Here is a 17,973-nt window from a genome sequence, read left to right as displayed (position 1 = left end):
ACCATTCGAGTCTTTATCTGCCTTCATCTACTACGTTATAAGACTTAGATTTTGTTTTTCATTATTCGTAGTTCATGTTTTACTTTTGAAGACCTTTACTATAATTCGAAAATTATATGGTAAATGAATTATATGGTGTTTTACTTTTGAAGACACCATCTTCTGAAGTAGAGTTTGTGCACAAAGAAAAAAAGCTACCTGGTTTTGAAACAACAAAGATGCAGAACCTGAGATTTCAGCCATTGTATATTCCTTCAGATGTGACAGCTGAACAAGAGAAATAGTTTATAGCTAGAGAACACCGCGAAGAGGACTTTCAACTGCAGAAGCCCCTTAGAGGGTTTTATTTAGATTGGATTAATATCAGATGTTAGTATCCAAGTTGCTAAAAAAGATAGAATTGTTGAAAACCAGCTGCAGCTGTATGCTATATTCTCCATTTAAGCAGCAGCTAATTCCAGAATCATATGTTATGTAATGGTTTTAAATCATGAACCAAAACATAGGTAAGTTGCAAATTGTAGTTTCTTGTTCCATGTTTTTTTTTCTATTGAGTTTCACCTCCAAGCTCTACTCAGTTACTGTATGCTTGGGACTAGATGGTAGTGCTGCCCGATTCGCGATTCAAATCGATTCACCGATTCACTTTGGGTGAATTGATTCGAATCGATTTGATTTTGTATAAAATCGAACTCACCGATTCGTCTGTCCCCTTGCTAGAGACCCGTTCAAGCTTCCCTCTGCCACCGGAATCCTTCCATCTAATGTAACATCCGGTTTTGCGAAACCGGAAGTTATACCAGAAGCAAGGACTCCAGTGGCAGAGGGAAAGCCGAGTTGACCTCTGGGAGCAGAATGGCGGCAACAAGGTGATTTTTAATTGGTTGGCTAGAATTAGATGCCCGCGCCTCATCTTCCTGCATGCACGCTCATGCTTCCCCCTGGAGCCCGGCAAACACCCCCAATCCACCACCTGTATGCACTGCTCTTGCTGCTGCTGCTCTTCTGGGTCCTGCCAGCGGCTGGCCTTTCATCGGCCACATGACGGCCAGAGCCCCGTGCACCTGTGAGCACCGGGTGACGTGGTGCCGCATGGGGGCTCCCGAGGAGCGGTGTGAACATTTTGGAAGTGCTGCAGTGCGGAGACACTTCTCAATCGGCTTTTGCAGGTCCGCATCTTCTGCAGCTCACAGGAAAAATGTATGTCCGCTGTGCGAAGCGCCCGGAGCTCTTGGTAGGTGCCACAGTACACGAGTGTTGCCCTCTGCCAGCCAAATACTGGGCTTCTGTGTTGGAAGTCAGAGCTGGGGGGAGAGGGGAGATGGACTTGGAGTTGGTGGACTGGAGAAGGAGAGATGGGGAGAAGATATAGGGGGGGGGGAGTTGATGGATGGACTTGGGGGAGGGAGAGATGAACTTGGGGGAGAGGGGAGTTAGGGGGAGGGGAAATGGGGGAGGGATAGAAGAAATAATGGATCTAAAAACAGGAGAGGGAGAGAGATGGTGGACAATGGGATTTAGGGAGGGAAGGAACAGAAAGGGAGAGAAGTTGTACACAGGGGGGTATAGATACTGGATAGGAGGGTAGTTGGGAAGAGAAAGGGGGAGCTGGTGGAACCTGGGGTGGTGGGGAAGGACGGAGATATGCTGGATGAAAGGGTAGTTGAGAAAAGGTAGATCTGGGGATGGAGATGAAAAAAAGGAAAGATGCCAGACCTCCAGGAGAGGGAAGGGAAACAGAAGGGGAAGATAGAGATAGAAAATGGATGGTTAGCATGAAGAAAGAAGGAGATCATGGCAAGTAAGTTATCAGAAGACAACCAGAGCCTGGGACCATGGTAGTCACTGATAAAGGACCGCATCATTGATCACCTTGACGGACACAGGCTGATGAGGCCAGTCAGCACGGTTTTAGCAAAGGCAGATCATGTTTGACGAACTTGCTGCACTTCTTTGAGGGAGTAAACAGACAGTTGGACAAGGGGATATTGTATATCTGGATTTCCAGAAGGCGTTTGACAAGGTTCTGCATAAACGACTACTTCTGAAAATTGCAAGCCATGGAATCGAGGGTGAAATACTCACGTGGATTAAAAACAGGCTGGAGCATAGGAAACAGAGATTGGGGGTAAATGGACAATACTCGGACAGGAAGAACGTCACCAGTGGGTGTGCCGCAGGGCTCGGTGCTTGGACCCGTGCTCTTCAACATCTTTATAAATGATCTGGACATTGGTATGATGAGTGAGGTGATTAAATTTACGGATGATACAAAGTTATTCAGAGTAGTGAAGACACGGGGGGATTGCGAAGATCTGCAACGTGGCATAATCATACTTGAGGAATGGGCATCGACATGGCAGATGAAGTTCAACGTGGATAAGTGTAAAGTGATGCATGTAGGTAACAAAAATCTCATGCATAAATACAGGATGTCCGGGACGGTACTTGGAGAGACCTCCCAGGAAATAGACTTGGGAGTTATGATCGACAAGTTGATGAAGCTGTCCACACAATTTGTGGTGGCGGCGGCGAAAAGGGCGAACAGAGTGCTAGGAACGATAAAGAAGGGGATCACGAACAGATCGGAGAAGGTTATCATGCCACTGTACCAAGCCATAGTGCGCCCTCACCTGGAGTACTGCGTCCAGCACTGGTCGCCATACATGAAGAAGGACACAGTACTACTTGAAAGGGTCCAGAGAAGAGCGACTATGATGGTTGAGGGGCTGGAGGAGTTGCCTTACAGTGAAAAATTAGAGAAACTGGGCCTTTTCTCCCTCAAACAGAGGAGATTGAGAGGGGACATGATCGAAACATTCAAGGTACTGAAGGGAATAGACTTAGTACAAAAGGACAGGTTGTTCACCCTCTCCAAGATAGGGAGAACGAGAGGGCACTCTCTAAAATTGAAAGTGGATAAATTCCGTACGAACATAAGGAAGTTCTTCTTCACCCAGAGTGTGGTAGAGAACTGGAATGTTCTTCCGGAGTCTGTCATAGGGGAAAACACCCTCCAGGGATTCAAGACAAAGTTAGACAAGTTCCTGATGAACCAGAACGTGCTCAGGTAGGGCTAGTCTCAGGGCACTGATCTTTGATCTGAGGGCCGCCGCATGAGCGGACTGCTGGGCACGATGGACCACTGGTCTGACCCAGCAGCGGCAATTCTTATGTTCTTAAGCGGTGTACATACAGAGTTTAAAATAAATATAAGTTAAAATGGTAATGAATAAAAACAAATATAATAAAAAAACAGATACTTTCTACAAAAGGGAAGGAGGGATATTAATTACATTATGTAGCCAAAAAAAAGGAAACACAGAGGGGAAAGGGAAAAGAAAGTAGTCCTGAATTCAGATGTTGAAATCATTTATATATCAAAAGCATCTTTAAACATAAATGTTTTAAGATTAGCTTTAAATTTTGATAAGCAGTTTTCCTGTCTAAAATGATTTGATAGGGCGTTTCAGAGAGCTGGTGCAGTGACCGAGCAGATAGTTTTCCATGTGGCAAATTGTGGGGATTGAGAGAAGGTTTTGTTCAGTTGAGCAAAATGATCTTGAGAGGAGATAAATTGGTCAGTAAATGCTCTGATCTTGCTTTGAAAGTCAGAAGTAAGGTTTTGTTTGTTATGCGGTGGGATATAGGAAGTAGAGAATGACACAGGGAAAAAAATCTGTCCCCGTTACTGCACCGTCCCCGGCCCACCATCCTCTGCACCGCCCCATCAACTCTGTTCCATTCACCGCCCTGTCACCGTCACCGCCCCCCCCTTTCACCGCCCCCCCTTTCACCGCCCCGTCACCGCCACTGCCATCCCATTCACTGCCCCGCCACCGTCCCCGCAGCATCCATATAAGCCTTAGTACTGCAATATTTAGATTATTCCTTTCTTATAAATCAAAGTTCTGGCTGCTGAACTAGAGAAAGAGATGTTCAGCTGGCAGGGCTTTGTTTATAAATTTTTATCAACACAACTAATATACTACTTTATCCTAAAGCAAAAAATAAATAAATATAATTTTTTTTTCTACCTTAACTGTAACCCTATATAATGTGATATTGTGACACTGAATGCTAACCTGTAACCCCTTCTGAGCTCTCTGGAGAGGACAGGATATAAATCTAAATAATAAATAAATATCAACAAAATTAGATTAGATTAATTGGTGGAATATATTGTGCTTATATGTCAAATAAGAAAAAAATGTTTGCTATTAGGTGTGGAAACGAAGAAATTTCATAACATGGAATCCTTTTTGTAGTTATGGTAGTTGAATATTAAAAAATTTCACAATATGTGTAAAACATTCTGGGCTCCTTTTATCAAGCCGTGCTAGCGGTTTAACATGGGTAATAGCGCACGCTAAACCGCAGGAGGCGCTAGCTGCTACCGCCTCCTCAAGCATGCGGGGGTTAACGCGTGATGAAAAGTTGTGCACGTTAACCCCGCTAGCGCGGCTTGATAAAAGGAGCCCTCTATGATCTTTTATAACATTACAGGACAAATTGTACTTATAATATCTTGTATCATTAGTATTGTTGTTATTTGTATTCTGTTTTGTTGTTTGTTTCTGTATCTTTTAAAATATTAATAAATTTTCACGTAGATAACGCGCACCCGTGTAAAACGCGCACACGGGTATAGCGCGCGGAAAACACAACATTATGTACAGAAATTTTTGTATACCGCGCACACCCGTATACCGCGCATGCTGCCCGACTCTCCAGTCGCCCACCCCGACTCTTCTTTCGCCCGCCCCGACTCTCCTCTCCCCCTTGAAGTCCTGTCCCCACCCTGAAAGCCTGATGCCCCCCCGACGTCCGATTCATCCCCCCCCCCCGCAGGACCGCTCGCACCCCCACCCTGAAGGACCGCTCGCACGCACCCCCACCCTGAAGGACCGCTCGCACCCCCACAGCCTCCCGACCCCCCCACCTTCATGTAGATGCTCCTACCGGTGTCCTGCTGCTTCCCCTCTTGCCCCGCCGACTCCCCGACACGATCGGGGCAAGAGGGAGCTCAAGCCCTCTTGCCCCAGCCAACCGCGGCACCCCCGACACGATCGGGGCAAGAGGGAGCTCAAGCCCTCTTGCCCCAGCCAACCGCGGCACCCCCGACATGATCGGGGCAAGAGGGAGCTCAAGCCCTCTTGCCCCCCCGACTCCCCGACACGATCGAGGCAAAAGGGAGCCCAAGCCCTCTTGCCCCGCCGACTCCCCAACTCCCCGACAATATCGGGCCAGGAGGGAGCCCAAGTCCTCCTGGCCCTGGCGACCCCCCCCCCCCCCGCTAGTTGTTCGGGCCAGGAGGGAGCCCAAACCCTCCTGGCCACGGCGACCCCCTACCCCCACCCCACACTAATTTACGGGCAGGAGGGATCCTAGGCCCTCCTGTCCTCGACGCAAACCCCCCTCCCCCCAACGACCGCCCCCCCAAGAACCTCTGACCGCCCCCCCAGCCGACCCGCGACCCCCCTGGCCGACCCCCACGACACCCCCACCCCCCTTCTCCGTACCTTTCTGTAGTTGGCCGGACAGACGGGAGCCAAATCCGCCTGTCCGGCAGGCAGCCAACGACGGAATGAGGCCGGATTGGCCCTTCCGTCCCAAAGCTCCGCCTACTGGTGGGGCCTAAGGCGCCTGGGCCAATCAGAATAGGCCCGGGAGCCTTAGGTCCCTCCTGGGGGCGGGGCCTGAGGCACATGGTCGGGTTGGGCTCCACGGGGCGGTGAATGGCCTTGTCCCCGTCCCCGCAGCGACTGCTAGTTTTCTTTCCCCATTTTGGCGGGTTACCTGCAGCTAAACGCGGGTAACCGCCATCGTGTCATTCTCTAATAGGAAGTTAATGAGCGTCTCTTAGTAATGGGGTGGCATGATCACATTTTTTTGCCTTGTATATAATTTTGATGGCGGTGTTTTGTTTGTTTGAGACTCTCCATTAAGGGAGCAAGAAACGATGTACTTCATATTAGAGAATGACATGGTGACAAAATTCATCATCGTTCCCATCCCCGCGGATAACTGCGGGAAACCATCTTCATGCCATTCTTTAAGGAGAGAGGGAAGAATCAGAGTATAATTGGGCACAACCACTGACTCGCAAGCTTTGCTTTGAAGAATGCTGGTGTAGAAGGACAGAGGTTGAAATAGACATTAGAAAATGACATGGGATTATTTCCCGCGGTTATCCGCGGGGACAGGAACGGTGATGAATTTTGTCACCATGTCATTCTCTACTTCATATCTGTCAGCTTGTGGAGAAGTGTGTGGTGCAGTGGTTGGAGCTACAGCCTGAGCACCCTGGAGTTGTGGGTTCAAAACCCCTGCGCTGCTTCTTGTGACCCTGGGCAAGTCACTCAGTCCTCCATAGCCCCAGGTACATTAGATAGATTGTGAGCCCACTGGGACAGATAGGGAAAATGCTTGAGTACCTGATTGTAAAACCACTTAGATAACCTTGATAGGCGGTATATAAAAACCCAATAAACTTGAAACTGTCCGGAATACAATCGGCCTCCAAAACTGGATGGTATAAAAGTAGTTTCCTCTCTGTCAGAGTGTCTAAGCCTTAATGATTGCAGCCCTATAATAATCTCATGAGTGGTAGTCCCGTTCCCCCTCCTCATGCCTTAGGCTGGTCACTAAAGTTGGCATCCAGCCCATCCATCTCCAAAACCTTAAGTAGAAAATGCCACTTGACCCAGTTTAATGCCACTCCCAGGGCTTCAATTTTATGTCTTTGGAGGAACTCAATAATATCAATAGCCCTGTGCACAATTATATCTCAACAGAAGAGAAACCCACCAGTTCCACAGTAAATGGAGAAACCAAAAACCAAAGAAGACTGTGGACAAAGATGTTCCTGATGCAGGTCTTTATTTAATCAGTTGAGAGATGCAATAAAAGTCTAATAAAAATCCACAAATGCATAAAATAAGGACCCAACATGGTCTGTGTTTTGACAAAACACATCTTCTTCAGAGGTCGTATAAATTTGAATGTGAGTGTGGAAACTATAAATATGGAAATGGATGAGACAAAAACAGAACTGTATGAAAGAATTAAACAATTCTAGACAGTGATAAATGGTGAAAGTGATATTTGTACAAAGTGACCCAGATCTAAATCAGAGCTGTGCTAAGGAGTGAATTAAATGATGATTGGTGTTTGAGTGATATTGATGATACAAATATTGATGATAAAGTGAATACACATGTATTGAATCATATATATCAAATTGGAATTGTAAAATCAGAAAGAAGCAAGTGTGGATGTAATCATAAATCCTTTAAAAAAATGGATGTTAAAGCATAAGTAGTAAAAGAATAATAAATATATATATGATAAATAATAAATGTATATATGATAAATAAGAGAATAATAATATAATAAGAGGACATTAGGAAATTGGAACACTGGGCGTCCAAATGGCAGATGAAATTTAATGTGGACATAATGCAAAATGATGCACATTGGGAAGAATAACCTAAATCACAGTTACTGGATGCAAGGTTCCACCTTGGGGATTAACTCCCAAGAAAAGGATCTGGGTGTCATCATAGACAATATGATGAAACCTTCCGCCCAATGTTTGGTGGTGGCCAAAAAAGCAAACAGGATGCTGGGAATTATTAAAAAAGGGATGGTTAACAAAACTAAGAATGTTATAATGCTCCTTTATCGCTCCATGGTGCAACCTCATCTGGAGTATTGTGTTCAGTTCTGATCTCCTTATCTCAAGAAAGATATAGTGGCGCTAGAAAAGATTCAAAGAAGAGCGACCAAGATGGTAAAGGGGATGGAACTCCTCTCATATGAGGAAAGATTAAAACGGTTAGGGCTCTTCAGCTTGGAAAAGAGATGGCTGAGGGGAGATATGATTGAAGTCTACAAACCAAAATCCTGAGTTGAGTAGAACGGGTACAAGTGGATCGATTTTTCACTTTGTCAAAAATTACAAAGACTAGGGGACACTTGATGATGTTGCAGGGAAATACTTTTAAAAAACCAATAGGAGGAAATTTTTTTTCACTCGGATAATAGTTAAGCTCTGGAACGCGTTGCCAGAGGATGTGGTAAGAGCGGATAGTGTAGCTGGTTTTAAGAAAGGTCTGGACAATTTCCTGGAGGAAAAGTCCATAGTCTGTTATTGAGAAAGACATGGGGGAAGCCACTGCTTGACCTGTATCAGTAGCATGGAATATTGCTACTCCTTGGGTTTTGGCCAAGTACTAGTGACCTGGATTGGCAACCATGAGAACGGGCTACTGGGCTTGATGGACTATTGGTCTGACCCAGTAAGGCTATTCTTATGTTCTTAAAAATGATATATAGAAAACACAAGGAATATATTACTAAAATTCAGGGAAACTAAAATTCCATAACCTTAGTGCAAATCATTCCATCAAATAGACAGTCTTTTATAAAGCCAGTTTGAACAGCTTTAATTGGGGGCTCAATGTGTCCAGTCTCGTGGCCAACACTTTGGCAAATGTTTTCATATCTGAGTTGAGTAGGGCAATTGGTCTATAACCAGACGAAGATGTTGGATTTTTACCAGGTTAGGTAAAACTGCTACCTGAGACTTGAAACAGTGAATCTTGGAGGGGTTGCCCCTGCAACACCTTATTAAACACTCTTCGGAGCACTGGAACTACTTGGTCTTGCAGTAACTTATAAAATTCCTTGGAAAAATTATCTGCTTTCAGGAGCCTTCTTAGAGGCCATACTTTTAATGGCTTCCATAATCTGTGTTACTAATTTCTCTGTTGACTCAGTTGAGGAAGTAAAGTCTCTTAAGTAAGCATCAATTCCTGCTGCAGTTAATCTCCCCTCTGTAATATATAATGGGCATGAAACTTAGCTGATATTGTGGAACTCTATAAGATGGATCCCCTGAGTACCAAATGACTTAACCCATCTATTGCTGTTTTTCTTGAGCTGCTAGCTAGTAATTTCCCAGCTTGATTGCCATGCTGCATAAAGTGCAGTGGTTCCCAACCCTGTCCTGGAGGACCACCAGCCAGTCGGGTTTTTGGGATAACCCTAATGAATATGCATGAGAGAGATTGCATATAATGGAGATGACAGGCATGCAAATATGCCCCATGCATATTCATTAGGACTATCCTGAAAACTTGACTGGCTGGTCCTCCAGGACAGGGTTGGGAACCACTGATATAGTGGACTTTAGTACATAGCAACAGATAGATTCTATCTTGAGTATCCAAGAAGTCTAGTTCCTGTTGTGGTGCGTTTTGTGTTTTGTTTTTTCTTACTAGCATTTCCTTTCTTAAGGAGACATGGCAGTGTCTTTATGCTGCTCTTATATATCAGCAGTTTTTTTCATTAACCTATCCCTCTGAAGTGCCCGGTGTTGTTTTTTCTTGAACTCCCTTCTTTATGAACAAGCCCTATATATAAACCTTACCAGAGTTCTCACAAAGGTATCCCCTGTATATTAAGAGTAATAAAATCTAACAGGACTTTATGTAACTAATTGTGTGTTCTGGTTTAAGCATCATGGCAGTGTTTGCCCTCCATAGTCTCGCTCCATTCATCCCTGCAGTCGTAGGGTATATCCCTGTTAATGTGGCGTGGTCCAAAATAACAGTAAAGTAGACATGAAGGTCCACCCATTTTTTTAACTGTGTAGATATGCTCAGCAAAATAGTCTATTCTAGAGATTCATTGGAATCTTGATAAATAGCAGGTACACTAACCCAAAAACTGAGAATTATATCTTCATAAATCTTCTAAGCCTCATTTGATCACACCGTCATTTCAATATATACCTTCAAATGGCATATCCTCCTAGGGAAGTTTGGGTCCCTTGCATAGAACTAAGACAATTCAAATTGCCACCTGCTATCAAAGTTCCTACCAACGTAACATAGTAAATGACAGCAGATAAAGACCTGAACGGTCCATCCAGTCTGCCCAATAGTCACACTCATATATTCGTGGATAAATTGACTTTTCTTTAATATTTCTAGGCAATAGATCATTGAAGTCAGCCTGGTGCTGTCTTTAGGTTCCCACTGCTGCCATTGAAGCCCACTTCAGTCTATCCTAACCATCCTATCACTGGTGCTTCTATCAAAGCCCTTTCCAGCTTATCCTAAACCAAATCACCATATATGGGACACAGACCATGCAGGATTACCCAGTACAGGCTTTAGTATGTTTTATACCATTCATTGTCTAATTAGGATCCTCTGTGTTTATTCCTTGCTTTCTTTTTTTTAATTCCTTCACATTTTCATCATCACTTCCTCAGGAGGGCATTCCAGGCATCAATTTATATTGAGTCTCTTTAATATATGTAAATATAAATTGCTGTGAATGTTATGGGTAAAAATGTTGTCACAAATAATGTTTGATGGATGTATTTTTGGTGTACTCTCCATTAACAGTTTGGCATCAAAATGTGCTCTTTTCTTAGGGCAATTAAAGCATTTCAGGAGGTGCTTTATGTAGATCCCAGCTTTTGTCGAGCCAAGGAAATTCATTTCCGACTTGGGCTTATGTTTAAAGTGAACACAGACTATGAGTCTAGTTTAAAGGTATGTTTTGCCTGTCACAATTTTTTTTCATGCTTGTTTTAAAAAATGTCAGTGAAAATGACTAATTTAATCAGTTTACCAAACTAATATAGCAAACTGAAGCCAATTTTTTTTAAAAAAGGATTAATTTTACTGCACTGTTATAAACGAAATCTGTTTGTGTAGTAGAAGCAACATTTCATTCTATTTTATGTACTTGCCTAACACTTTAGAGCAGGGGTGCACACACTTTCTTGGCTTGTGAGCTACTTTTAAAATGACCAGGTCAAAATGATCTACCAACAGTAAAATTATTAAAAAAAAAACACAAAGCACACTGAATGCAGAGAAAATGTTAATTATCATTTATATTCGTCTATTTTTTTCAAAGAGGTCAAGGCAGATGACCTTAAAATATGCAATGTCACCTCAGTAACAACTATACAAAAATAGACAAATATACCCCCTTCCCTTTTACTAAACCGCGATAGCATTTTTACCACAGGGAGCTGTGTTGAATTCCCCGCACTCCTCCCGACACTCAGGCTCCCTGTGCTAAAACTGGTATCGTGGTTTAGTAAAAGGGGGCCATAGTGTAAAATATAGACAGCAGATATAAATTCAGCCACATTTTGATCACTAAATTTAAAATAAAATCATTTTTCCTACCTTTGCTGTCTGGTGATTTCATGAGTTGCACTTCCTTCTTCTGACTGTAAAATCCAATATTTCTTTCTTTCTGCCTGCCTCCATACCTCATTCCATTTCCCAACCAACATCTCTCTCTGTTCCTCCATGAGTCCAACTTTTTTTGTCCTCTCTTCCTGCCCCTCTCCTTTCTTTCTTTTTCTCTTTCTCTCTCTTTTTCTCTTTCTATCTGTCTGTCTCTCTGTCTTTAATTTTTATTTTAACAAGTTTTATTGAATTTTCACAATGGCAAGTACCACCAGATAGCCAAATTGCCACCCCAAAACATAAACAGTCATACCGGTATGCTTCAATATAAGGCAATATTATCCAACCCAAAATTTCTCCCTCCCTCCTTCTTTCTTTCTCCCTGCCCCCTTTCTTTCTTGCTGTCTGTCTTTCTCTCTCCCTGCCCCCACCCCCAAGCTACCGCCGCTGATTTCTCCCTGCTTCCCCGATGCCAGGCATGTTCAAGCGCCGGGCCCACAGCCTTTCACCTCCCCCTCCCCCCCCCCCGATGTCAATTCTTATGTAGGAGAGGAAGTTCCGGGCTTGCCAGGTAGCTATTGGCTGGCCTGGAACTTTCTCTCCGACATCAGAATTGACGTCAGGGGGGAAGGCTGTGGGCCAGGCACTTGTACGTGCCTGGCTTGGCGTCGGGGGAAGCAGGGAGAACAGAATGCAAAGGCAATGCGAGTTCCGTGATCGACTCACTTCGATCACGATTGACCTTTTGGGCACCCCTTCTTTAGAGTAACTTGCATGTTTTTTCCTCAAACGAATCTGTGTATTAAGCACAACAGTGTGAAGATTGTAACTGGCTATTAATATATTTTTACAAATTTCACAAGTTATTTCTGATGAAGTATTAGGTTTGTTGCTGATCACTTTAATATATGTATTTTTCTCTTTGTGACCTTGGGCAAGTCACTTAGGCCTAGATTCACTAAACTTACTGATCCTGTAACGATGCTCGCAAAACCAGTTTTACTGGTTTTGTGATCGTTCCTGTTCCCCGACCGAATTCCCTAAACTGCTGTCTGATGCATCTCCTATCCGATCCACCCATGCAAATGATAAAACCCCATGCAAAATAGCCAAGCAATTGATTCACTTAACAATTGCTTGGCTATTTTGCATTGGGTTTTACTAATGTAAAGCCCGACTGCTGTAGACCTGTTGGTAACTGTGTTACCGATGGGTCTGCCTATTGGGGGTTTTTTTTTTGGGGGGGGGGCAAAATAACTGGTCAGTAAAAAAAAGCCTCCTCCCCCGACAAAGTGCCCCCTCCCTCCCCAAACTCCCCCAAAAAGCCTACCGATGCCTGCCGCTGCTGTAAACAAATGGCAGGAGGGATTCCCACTCCCTTCTGCCATTGGCCCCTCTTCTTCTACCCCCCCAAAAAAAAAACAAATGGCAGGAGGGATGCCCACTCCCTCTTGCTATCGGACGCAGACTCCCCGTCCCTTTAAAAGTTGGTAGCAGGAGGGGTGCTAAGTTCCTCCTGTCCCGAAGGCCTCCACGAATGAACTGCAGGCCTTACACCCAGCCCTGGTGCATCATTTGATGCACGGGGAGGAGCCTTAGGTTTTGGAGTGGGGCCTGATGTCTGCAGTTCATTTGTGGAGGCCTCTGGAGCAGGAGGGACTGAGCATCCCTCCTGCTCCCAACTTTTAAAGGGACAGGGAGGGGGCGGCCGGGTCCGGTGATGGGAGGAAGTGGGCATCCCTCCTGCTGTTTGTTTTTGGTGGGAGGCAGGAGAAGAAGAGGGGCCGATGGCAGGAGGGAGTGGGAATCCCTCCTGATATTTGTGTGCGGCGGCGGCTGGTGGTGGCAGGCATTTTTTTGGGATAGGGGGAGGGACTTTTTTTTTTTTTTTTTCATTTTTGTTATTGGCCAGATATTTTGCGTGTGTTAATACACACAAAATATGTTGCCCATTTAAAAAAAGAAATAAAGCAAGCAGAAGCCCTGACAGCAGTGACAGGAGGCTGCTTCTCCTGTCACTACTGTCAGTGCTCTGCCCCGACTCAATCGCTCACTGCAAGACATGGGGGAAGCCATGGAATGTTGCTACTCTTTGGGTTTTGGCCAGGTACTGTTGACCTGGATTGGCCACCATGAGGACGGGCTACTGGGCTTGATGGACCATTGGTCTGACCTAGTAAGGCTATTCTTATGTTCTGAGGCTCTGAGTTTTACATTCTACTGAGCCGGATTGCAGCTCTGCAAGGCAAGCCTTTGGGTGGAGCCAACCTGCTGTTACTTCAGGGCCTGGGGTACATTCCCCTGGGTGCTAGCACGCTTTCTAGTTTTTCAGTGGCTTGAGCGCAGTCTGTGGGTGCCCTGTGTAAGACCCTTGGGGTATCGGAGCTCTGGTTGCATAGTTTGCTCACCCCTATCATGCTGCGAGGTCCCATTGGGATGGAGGTCTCTGGGTTAGTCTGACTGGCAGCCCGAAGATTTATTGGATTGATTTTTAGATGGGGAAGCATCTGAGGCAGAAAGTCCTTTTCTTTCTAGCTGCACTGAAATAGCTGACAGGCAGGTACCTCAACAGAACTATGAGTACAACCTCATTATTTCCTACCTCCAAAATTCCTTTTTCACTGATTTTGAACTTTCAGTTAAGTCTCCACGGGTTATTTTTGGTACAATTTTTGGGTGGTGGCCATCTTGGGTTTCAATCTATCCTTTATTCAAAAGCCTCTAGCTACCTCAAAACCCCTGTATTTTGATTTTAATCAACTAGGATGGACTCCTTAGTGTGTGAAAACACTGTTACTTGCAAAAATTGTGCCGGTTGTTCGATGGAGTGTCCATGTACTGCATACCACAACACACGCAAGGGAGGGGCGAGAGGTTCATGCTTAGCCCCATCCATGTTCTCCAGGGCTTGTGAACTGCTGTGGTTCAGAGAAATGGGTAAAAAGTCCCATCTGGATCTTCTGTTCATTTAAATTTGATCTTTTTCCTTAACCGTTTGCGAGGCTTTTCGTTCCGCAGAGTATCCCTCTTGTAGGTCAGTTCTGGCTGAGGGAAAGTGCAGACTGAGGTCGCGAGTCTGCTTTCGGGGGGGGGGGGGCAATGCACTCACTTGGACAGCCTGCACTAACATTTCGGGGCCTCTGGGACCATAGTTTAGGAACGAGGCTCACCCCAGGTTCGCCTGCAGTAGGCTTGAACATAGGCTGTGTGACTCAACATTTTTTCCAGGATCGGGGTCGACTGCGTTCTCTTCCTATTTGAGTGCACATGATCTGGTGGGAGTTGAGGTCTCCAGCTGGTTTGTTGGGCTAGAGAGTTGGTCAGAAGACATAAGCAGTCAAGATTCCAGGCTTGTTATGGCATTGTTCTCCCTGTAAGCTATTTGCAGCTTTCATACCTGCAGCAACTACTGCAGCACCTAACATACAGCATGGCACAGTGAATAACAGGCTGACAACCTGATAAAACCAAATGTGGGGATGGGGCTTTAAAATTATATTTTCTTCACTTCTAGGGTTGGTTAGGTTCCCCCACTTCTAAAATCCTAAAATTGCTATTTATTTTTCAGTGTAGTTCCCCTGGGCCATTTTTGGAGCTAAAAAACTGGTAGGATGAACTCTTTAGGCTAGAATACCATGGATTCATACCACATTTGCAGTGGAGGGCCATCTGAGGATTATCCAAGTTGATGTGGGGGAGGCGGAAGCCACTGGCTTAGCTGCCTCTGGTCACTCGGGGTGGTGTTAGTACCCAGTTGGTCTGAGGGCCAGGGAAAAAGTCCAATTATTTGCTCTGCAGTCAACTATCAGAAATCCCATTTACAAATGATCCAAACTCTAGAATTTATAGGAGCTCTTCTAGACCACAAATCAGTCTCAAGCATCTCAACTGCAACAGAGACTAGACAATCTGATTTACATCAGCCAACAAGTTTACTCTCGTCAATACATTATGACACGTCAGATGATACGCCTTCTAAGTCATATGGCATATACAGTCCATGTGGTTGCCTGCACCTCATGGTACCTCAATGGACTCAACTCAATAGTCACAAGCCACTGATCTGTCATCCCACCCACATACAAGTAACCTCATCACTCCGCCTATCTATCCAATGGGGGGGTTATCGCCAACCAACCTATCCAGAGGTCTTCTATTCGAATTCTCCACAGCATCAAAAGATATTGATGACAGATGCTTCTGCACTAGGTTGTGGAGTCCATCTCAATGGTCTTCATATTCAAGGCAGTTGGAAGCACCAAGAAAAGTCTCTCCATTTCAACCTTGATGAACTTCCAGCAATTCGAAATGCCCTTGTCATGTTCCAAGAGCACCTCAGTCAAGGTAGTACTTTTTCAGACAGACAAGCATATGGCAATATACTATGTAAACGAACAAGGGGGCATAGGATCTTGTTGCCTCTTTTGGGAAGTTATGAAGATTTGTTCCTGGGTGATCCCATACAACATATTTCTCAAAGCAGTATATCTAGCGGACAGGCTAAGTGGGCTACTACAACCTCATGAATGATTACTCAACTCAGCTGTGTGTTGCATCAAATATTTGTACAATGGGGTCCCCAGAGATGGACCTTTTTGCTTCCCCCCACTATCACAAGCTCACGGTTTCTGTTCCAGGATCTACACTCCCAATTACTTGGAGTTTGATGCCTTCCTCCTCAACTGGACAAACAGGTTTTTGTATGCTTTTTCTTCACTACCTCTAATTGGAAAAACTCTACTCAAACATCACTGGGAGCATGCCACCATGGTCCTCATTGCACCTTGGTGGCCACAACAACCATGGTTTCTTCTCCTACAATTCAACATATGAGACACCATTCCACTTCAGACCTTTCCAATGCTCCTGATACAAAATGAAGGCTCCTATCATCCTCTCTTGCTGTCCATTTAAAAAAAAAAAAAGTTTTTCTCTCCTCTTGGGAAATCCCAGTCAAGATGGTGTACAAATTCTTATCAGCGAAAAGAACCAGCCAGAGGCTAAATAGCAAGCAAAACATGTGCAAGTCAGCTGTTTTCAGAGCAACCTAGGTTTGTTTATTCATATCTTATATACCACTACTAATGACTGGAACAGTCAAATCTGTACGGTTTACATGCACTTAACAATGGTGTCACAAAGCATGCGCTTCTATATTGGTGTATCCATATAGAGCAATTTACTTAAGTTATTGTAATGGTGTTACAATGCATCCTCCCAGGTAATTATAGCCTTTTACATTCCTTCTGTACTTCTACACACAGCATCTCTCTTAAATCATATACAACACAGGCATACACTCATTTTGGTGCCTCAAATGTTAGACTTTCTTTCTGGGTATTCTTGACCTGCTGATTACAAAAATGGCACCAGTTTTTTTTCTAGATACAGAACATGTGCCTTAAAACTCTTAACTCTGCTCCCCCTTTTAAAAATCTGGATATTTTTAATGTATTTAAATTAATATCTTTTAAGCAAGAAGGAAACATTAAAAATTAAAAGAAAAGTGTACAACATGAAAATCTACTTATTTCATACCAAAAGCAAAAGTTTATGATACAAACTTTCCAGTCATTCGACACACAAGTAGATTCTTTTGTAAGATTTCTGAGAGTGGGATCTGCCAGAACAATCTTGCATAAGATTCCAACAATAGTCTGCCATCATATGTGCATCCCATCTTCCTTGGTATCTGGCTTCCATTGTTTTTATGTCTTGGTGAAATCTTCCACTTTGCTCTTTGCTTAGATCACTAAGGTTCTCTGGAAAGCGATCTAAGTGACTGTGCAGATAAAGGACTTTAAAACTCATGTTATAGCCAAATCTACTGAAATGACAGAGCATATCCTCTATTAATTATTTCTATAGTGCAACCAGACGCATGCAGCGCAGCACAAAGTCACAAAGAAGAAGAAAACAGTCCCTGCTCAGAAGAGCTTACAATCTATCCAAGACAAACAGGATGCCATGGATACAGTTAAGGGGAGCGGAACCTATTTCTCAAGCTATACTCAAAATATTCCAAATCCAACTGCCTACTAGATAACTGCCCTCCAACCATCATGAAAACTGCCCCCCTCCCCTTCAAAGCGGAACTCTTCAACTGGATAACCTTGTGCATGACAACCGGCCACTTCCCACTGGAACTTGGACACATCCTCGTATCTCCAATAATTAAAAACCCCAAAGAATCTCCCTCCGTAATCTCCAACTACAGACCCATCGCCAATATTCCTCTCTTCCAAAAAATCATGGAAGGACTGGTCAATCACTACCTCACATCATACCTAGAGAAATTTAACATCCTCCACGAATCCCAGTCTGGATTCCGCACCAATTACAGTACGGAAACCGTTCTAGCCTCACTAACCAATCACCTCCTCCAACTATTCTCACTGGGAAACAGCGCACTGCTACTACAGTTCGACCTCAGCAGTGCCTTCGACCTAGTAGACCATGACATTCTGATTAACTGCCTCGACTCCATAGGCATCGCCGGACAAGTACTAACCTGGCTCACAGGCTTCCTAAAAAACCGAACCTACCAAGTCCATAATGACGGAACCTTCTCCCACACATGGAGCAACCCCTGCGGAGTCCCCCAGGGCTCCCCCCTATCCCCGTCACTATTCAATATCTACATGGCATCACTGGGACACATGTTATCGAACCGTAACCTGAAATCCTATATCTACGCGGATGACATTACAATCATCATACCCATCACCTCACTGTCACATGAGACAGA

The 17,973-nt window shown here is 44.4% G+C and overlaps 1 protein-coding gene across 3 annotated transcripts in view; it reads left to right on the top strand.

The window, feature by feature from the left end:
- Positions 1–17,973, top strand: part of KDM6A (lysine demethylase 6A) — a 547,501-nt gene that overhangs the window by 103,849 nt on the left and 425,679 nt on the right. For all 3 annotated transcript variants that reach the window (XM_033949775.1, XM_033949774.1, XM_033949772.1), the window contains exon 6: positions 10,451–10,571. In XM_033949775.1, coding sequence (XP_033805666.1) covers positions 10,533–10,571 — 39 coding nt within the window. In that variant the 5' untranslated portion in view covers positions 10,451–10,532. The remainder of the gene's footprint in view (positions 1–10,450; positions 10,572–17,973) is intronic.

This window comes from Geotrypetes seraphini, chromosome 6, assembly GCF_902459505.1.
Source record: "Geotrypetes seraphini chromosome 6, aGeoSer1.1, whole genome shotgun sequence".
Taxonomy (NCBI): Eukaryota; Metazoa; Chordata; class Amphibia; order Gymnophiona; family Dermophiidae; genus Geotrypetes; species Geotrypetes seraphini.
Note: the sequence above shows the minus strand (reverse complement) of the source record. Positions and strands in the feature narration are given on the sequence as shown.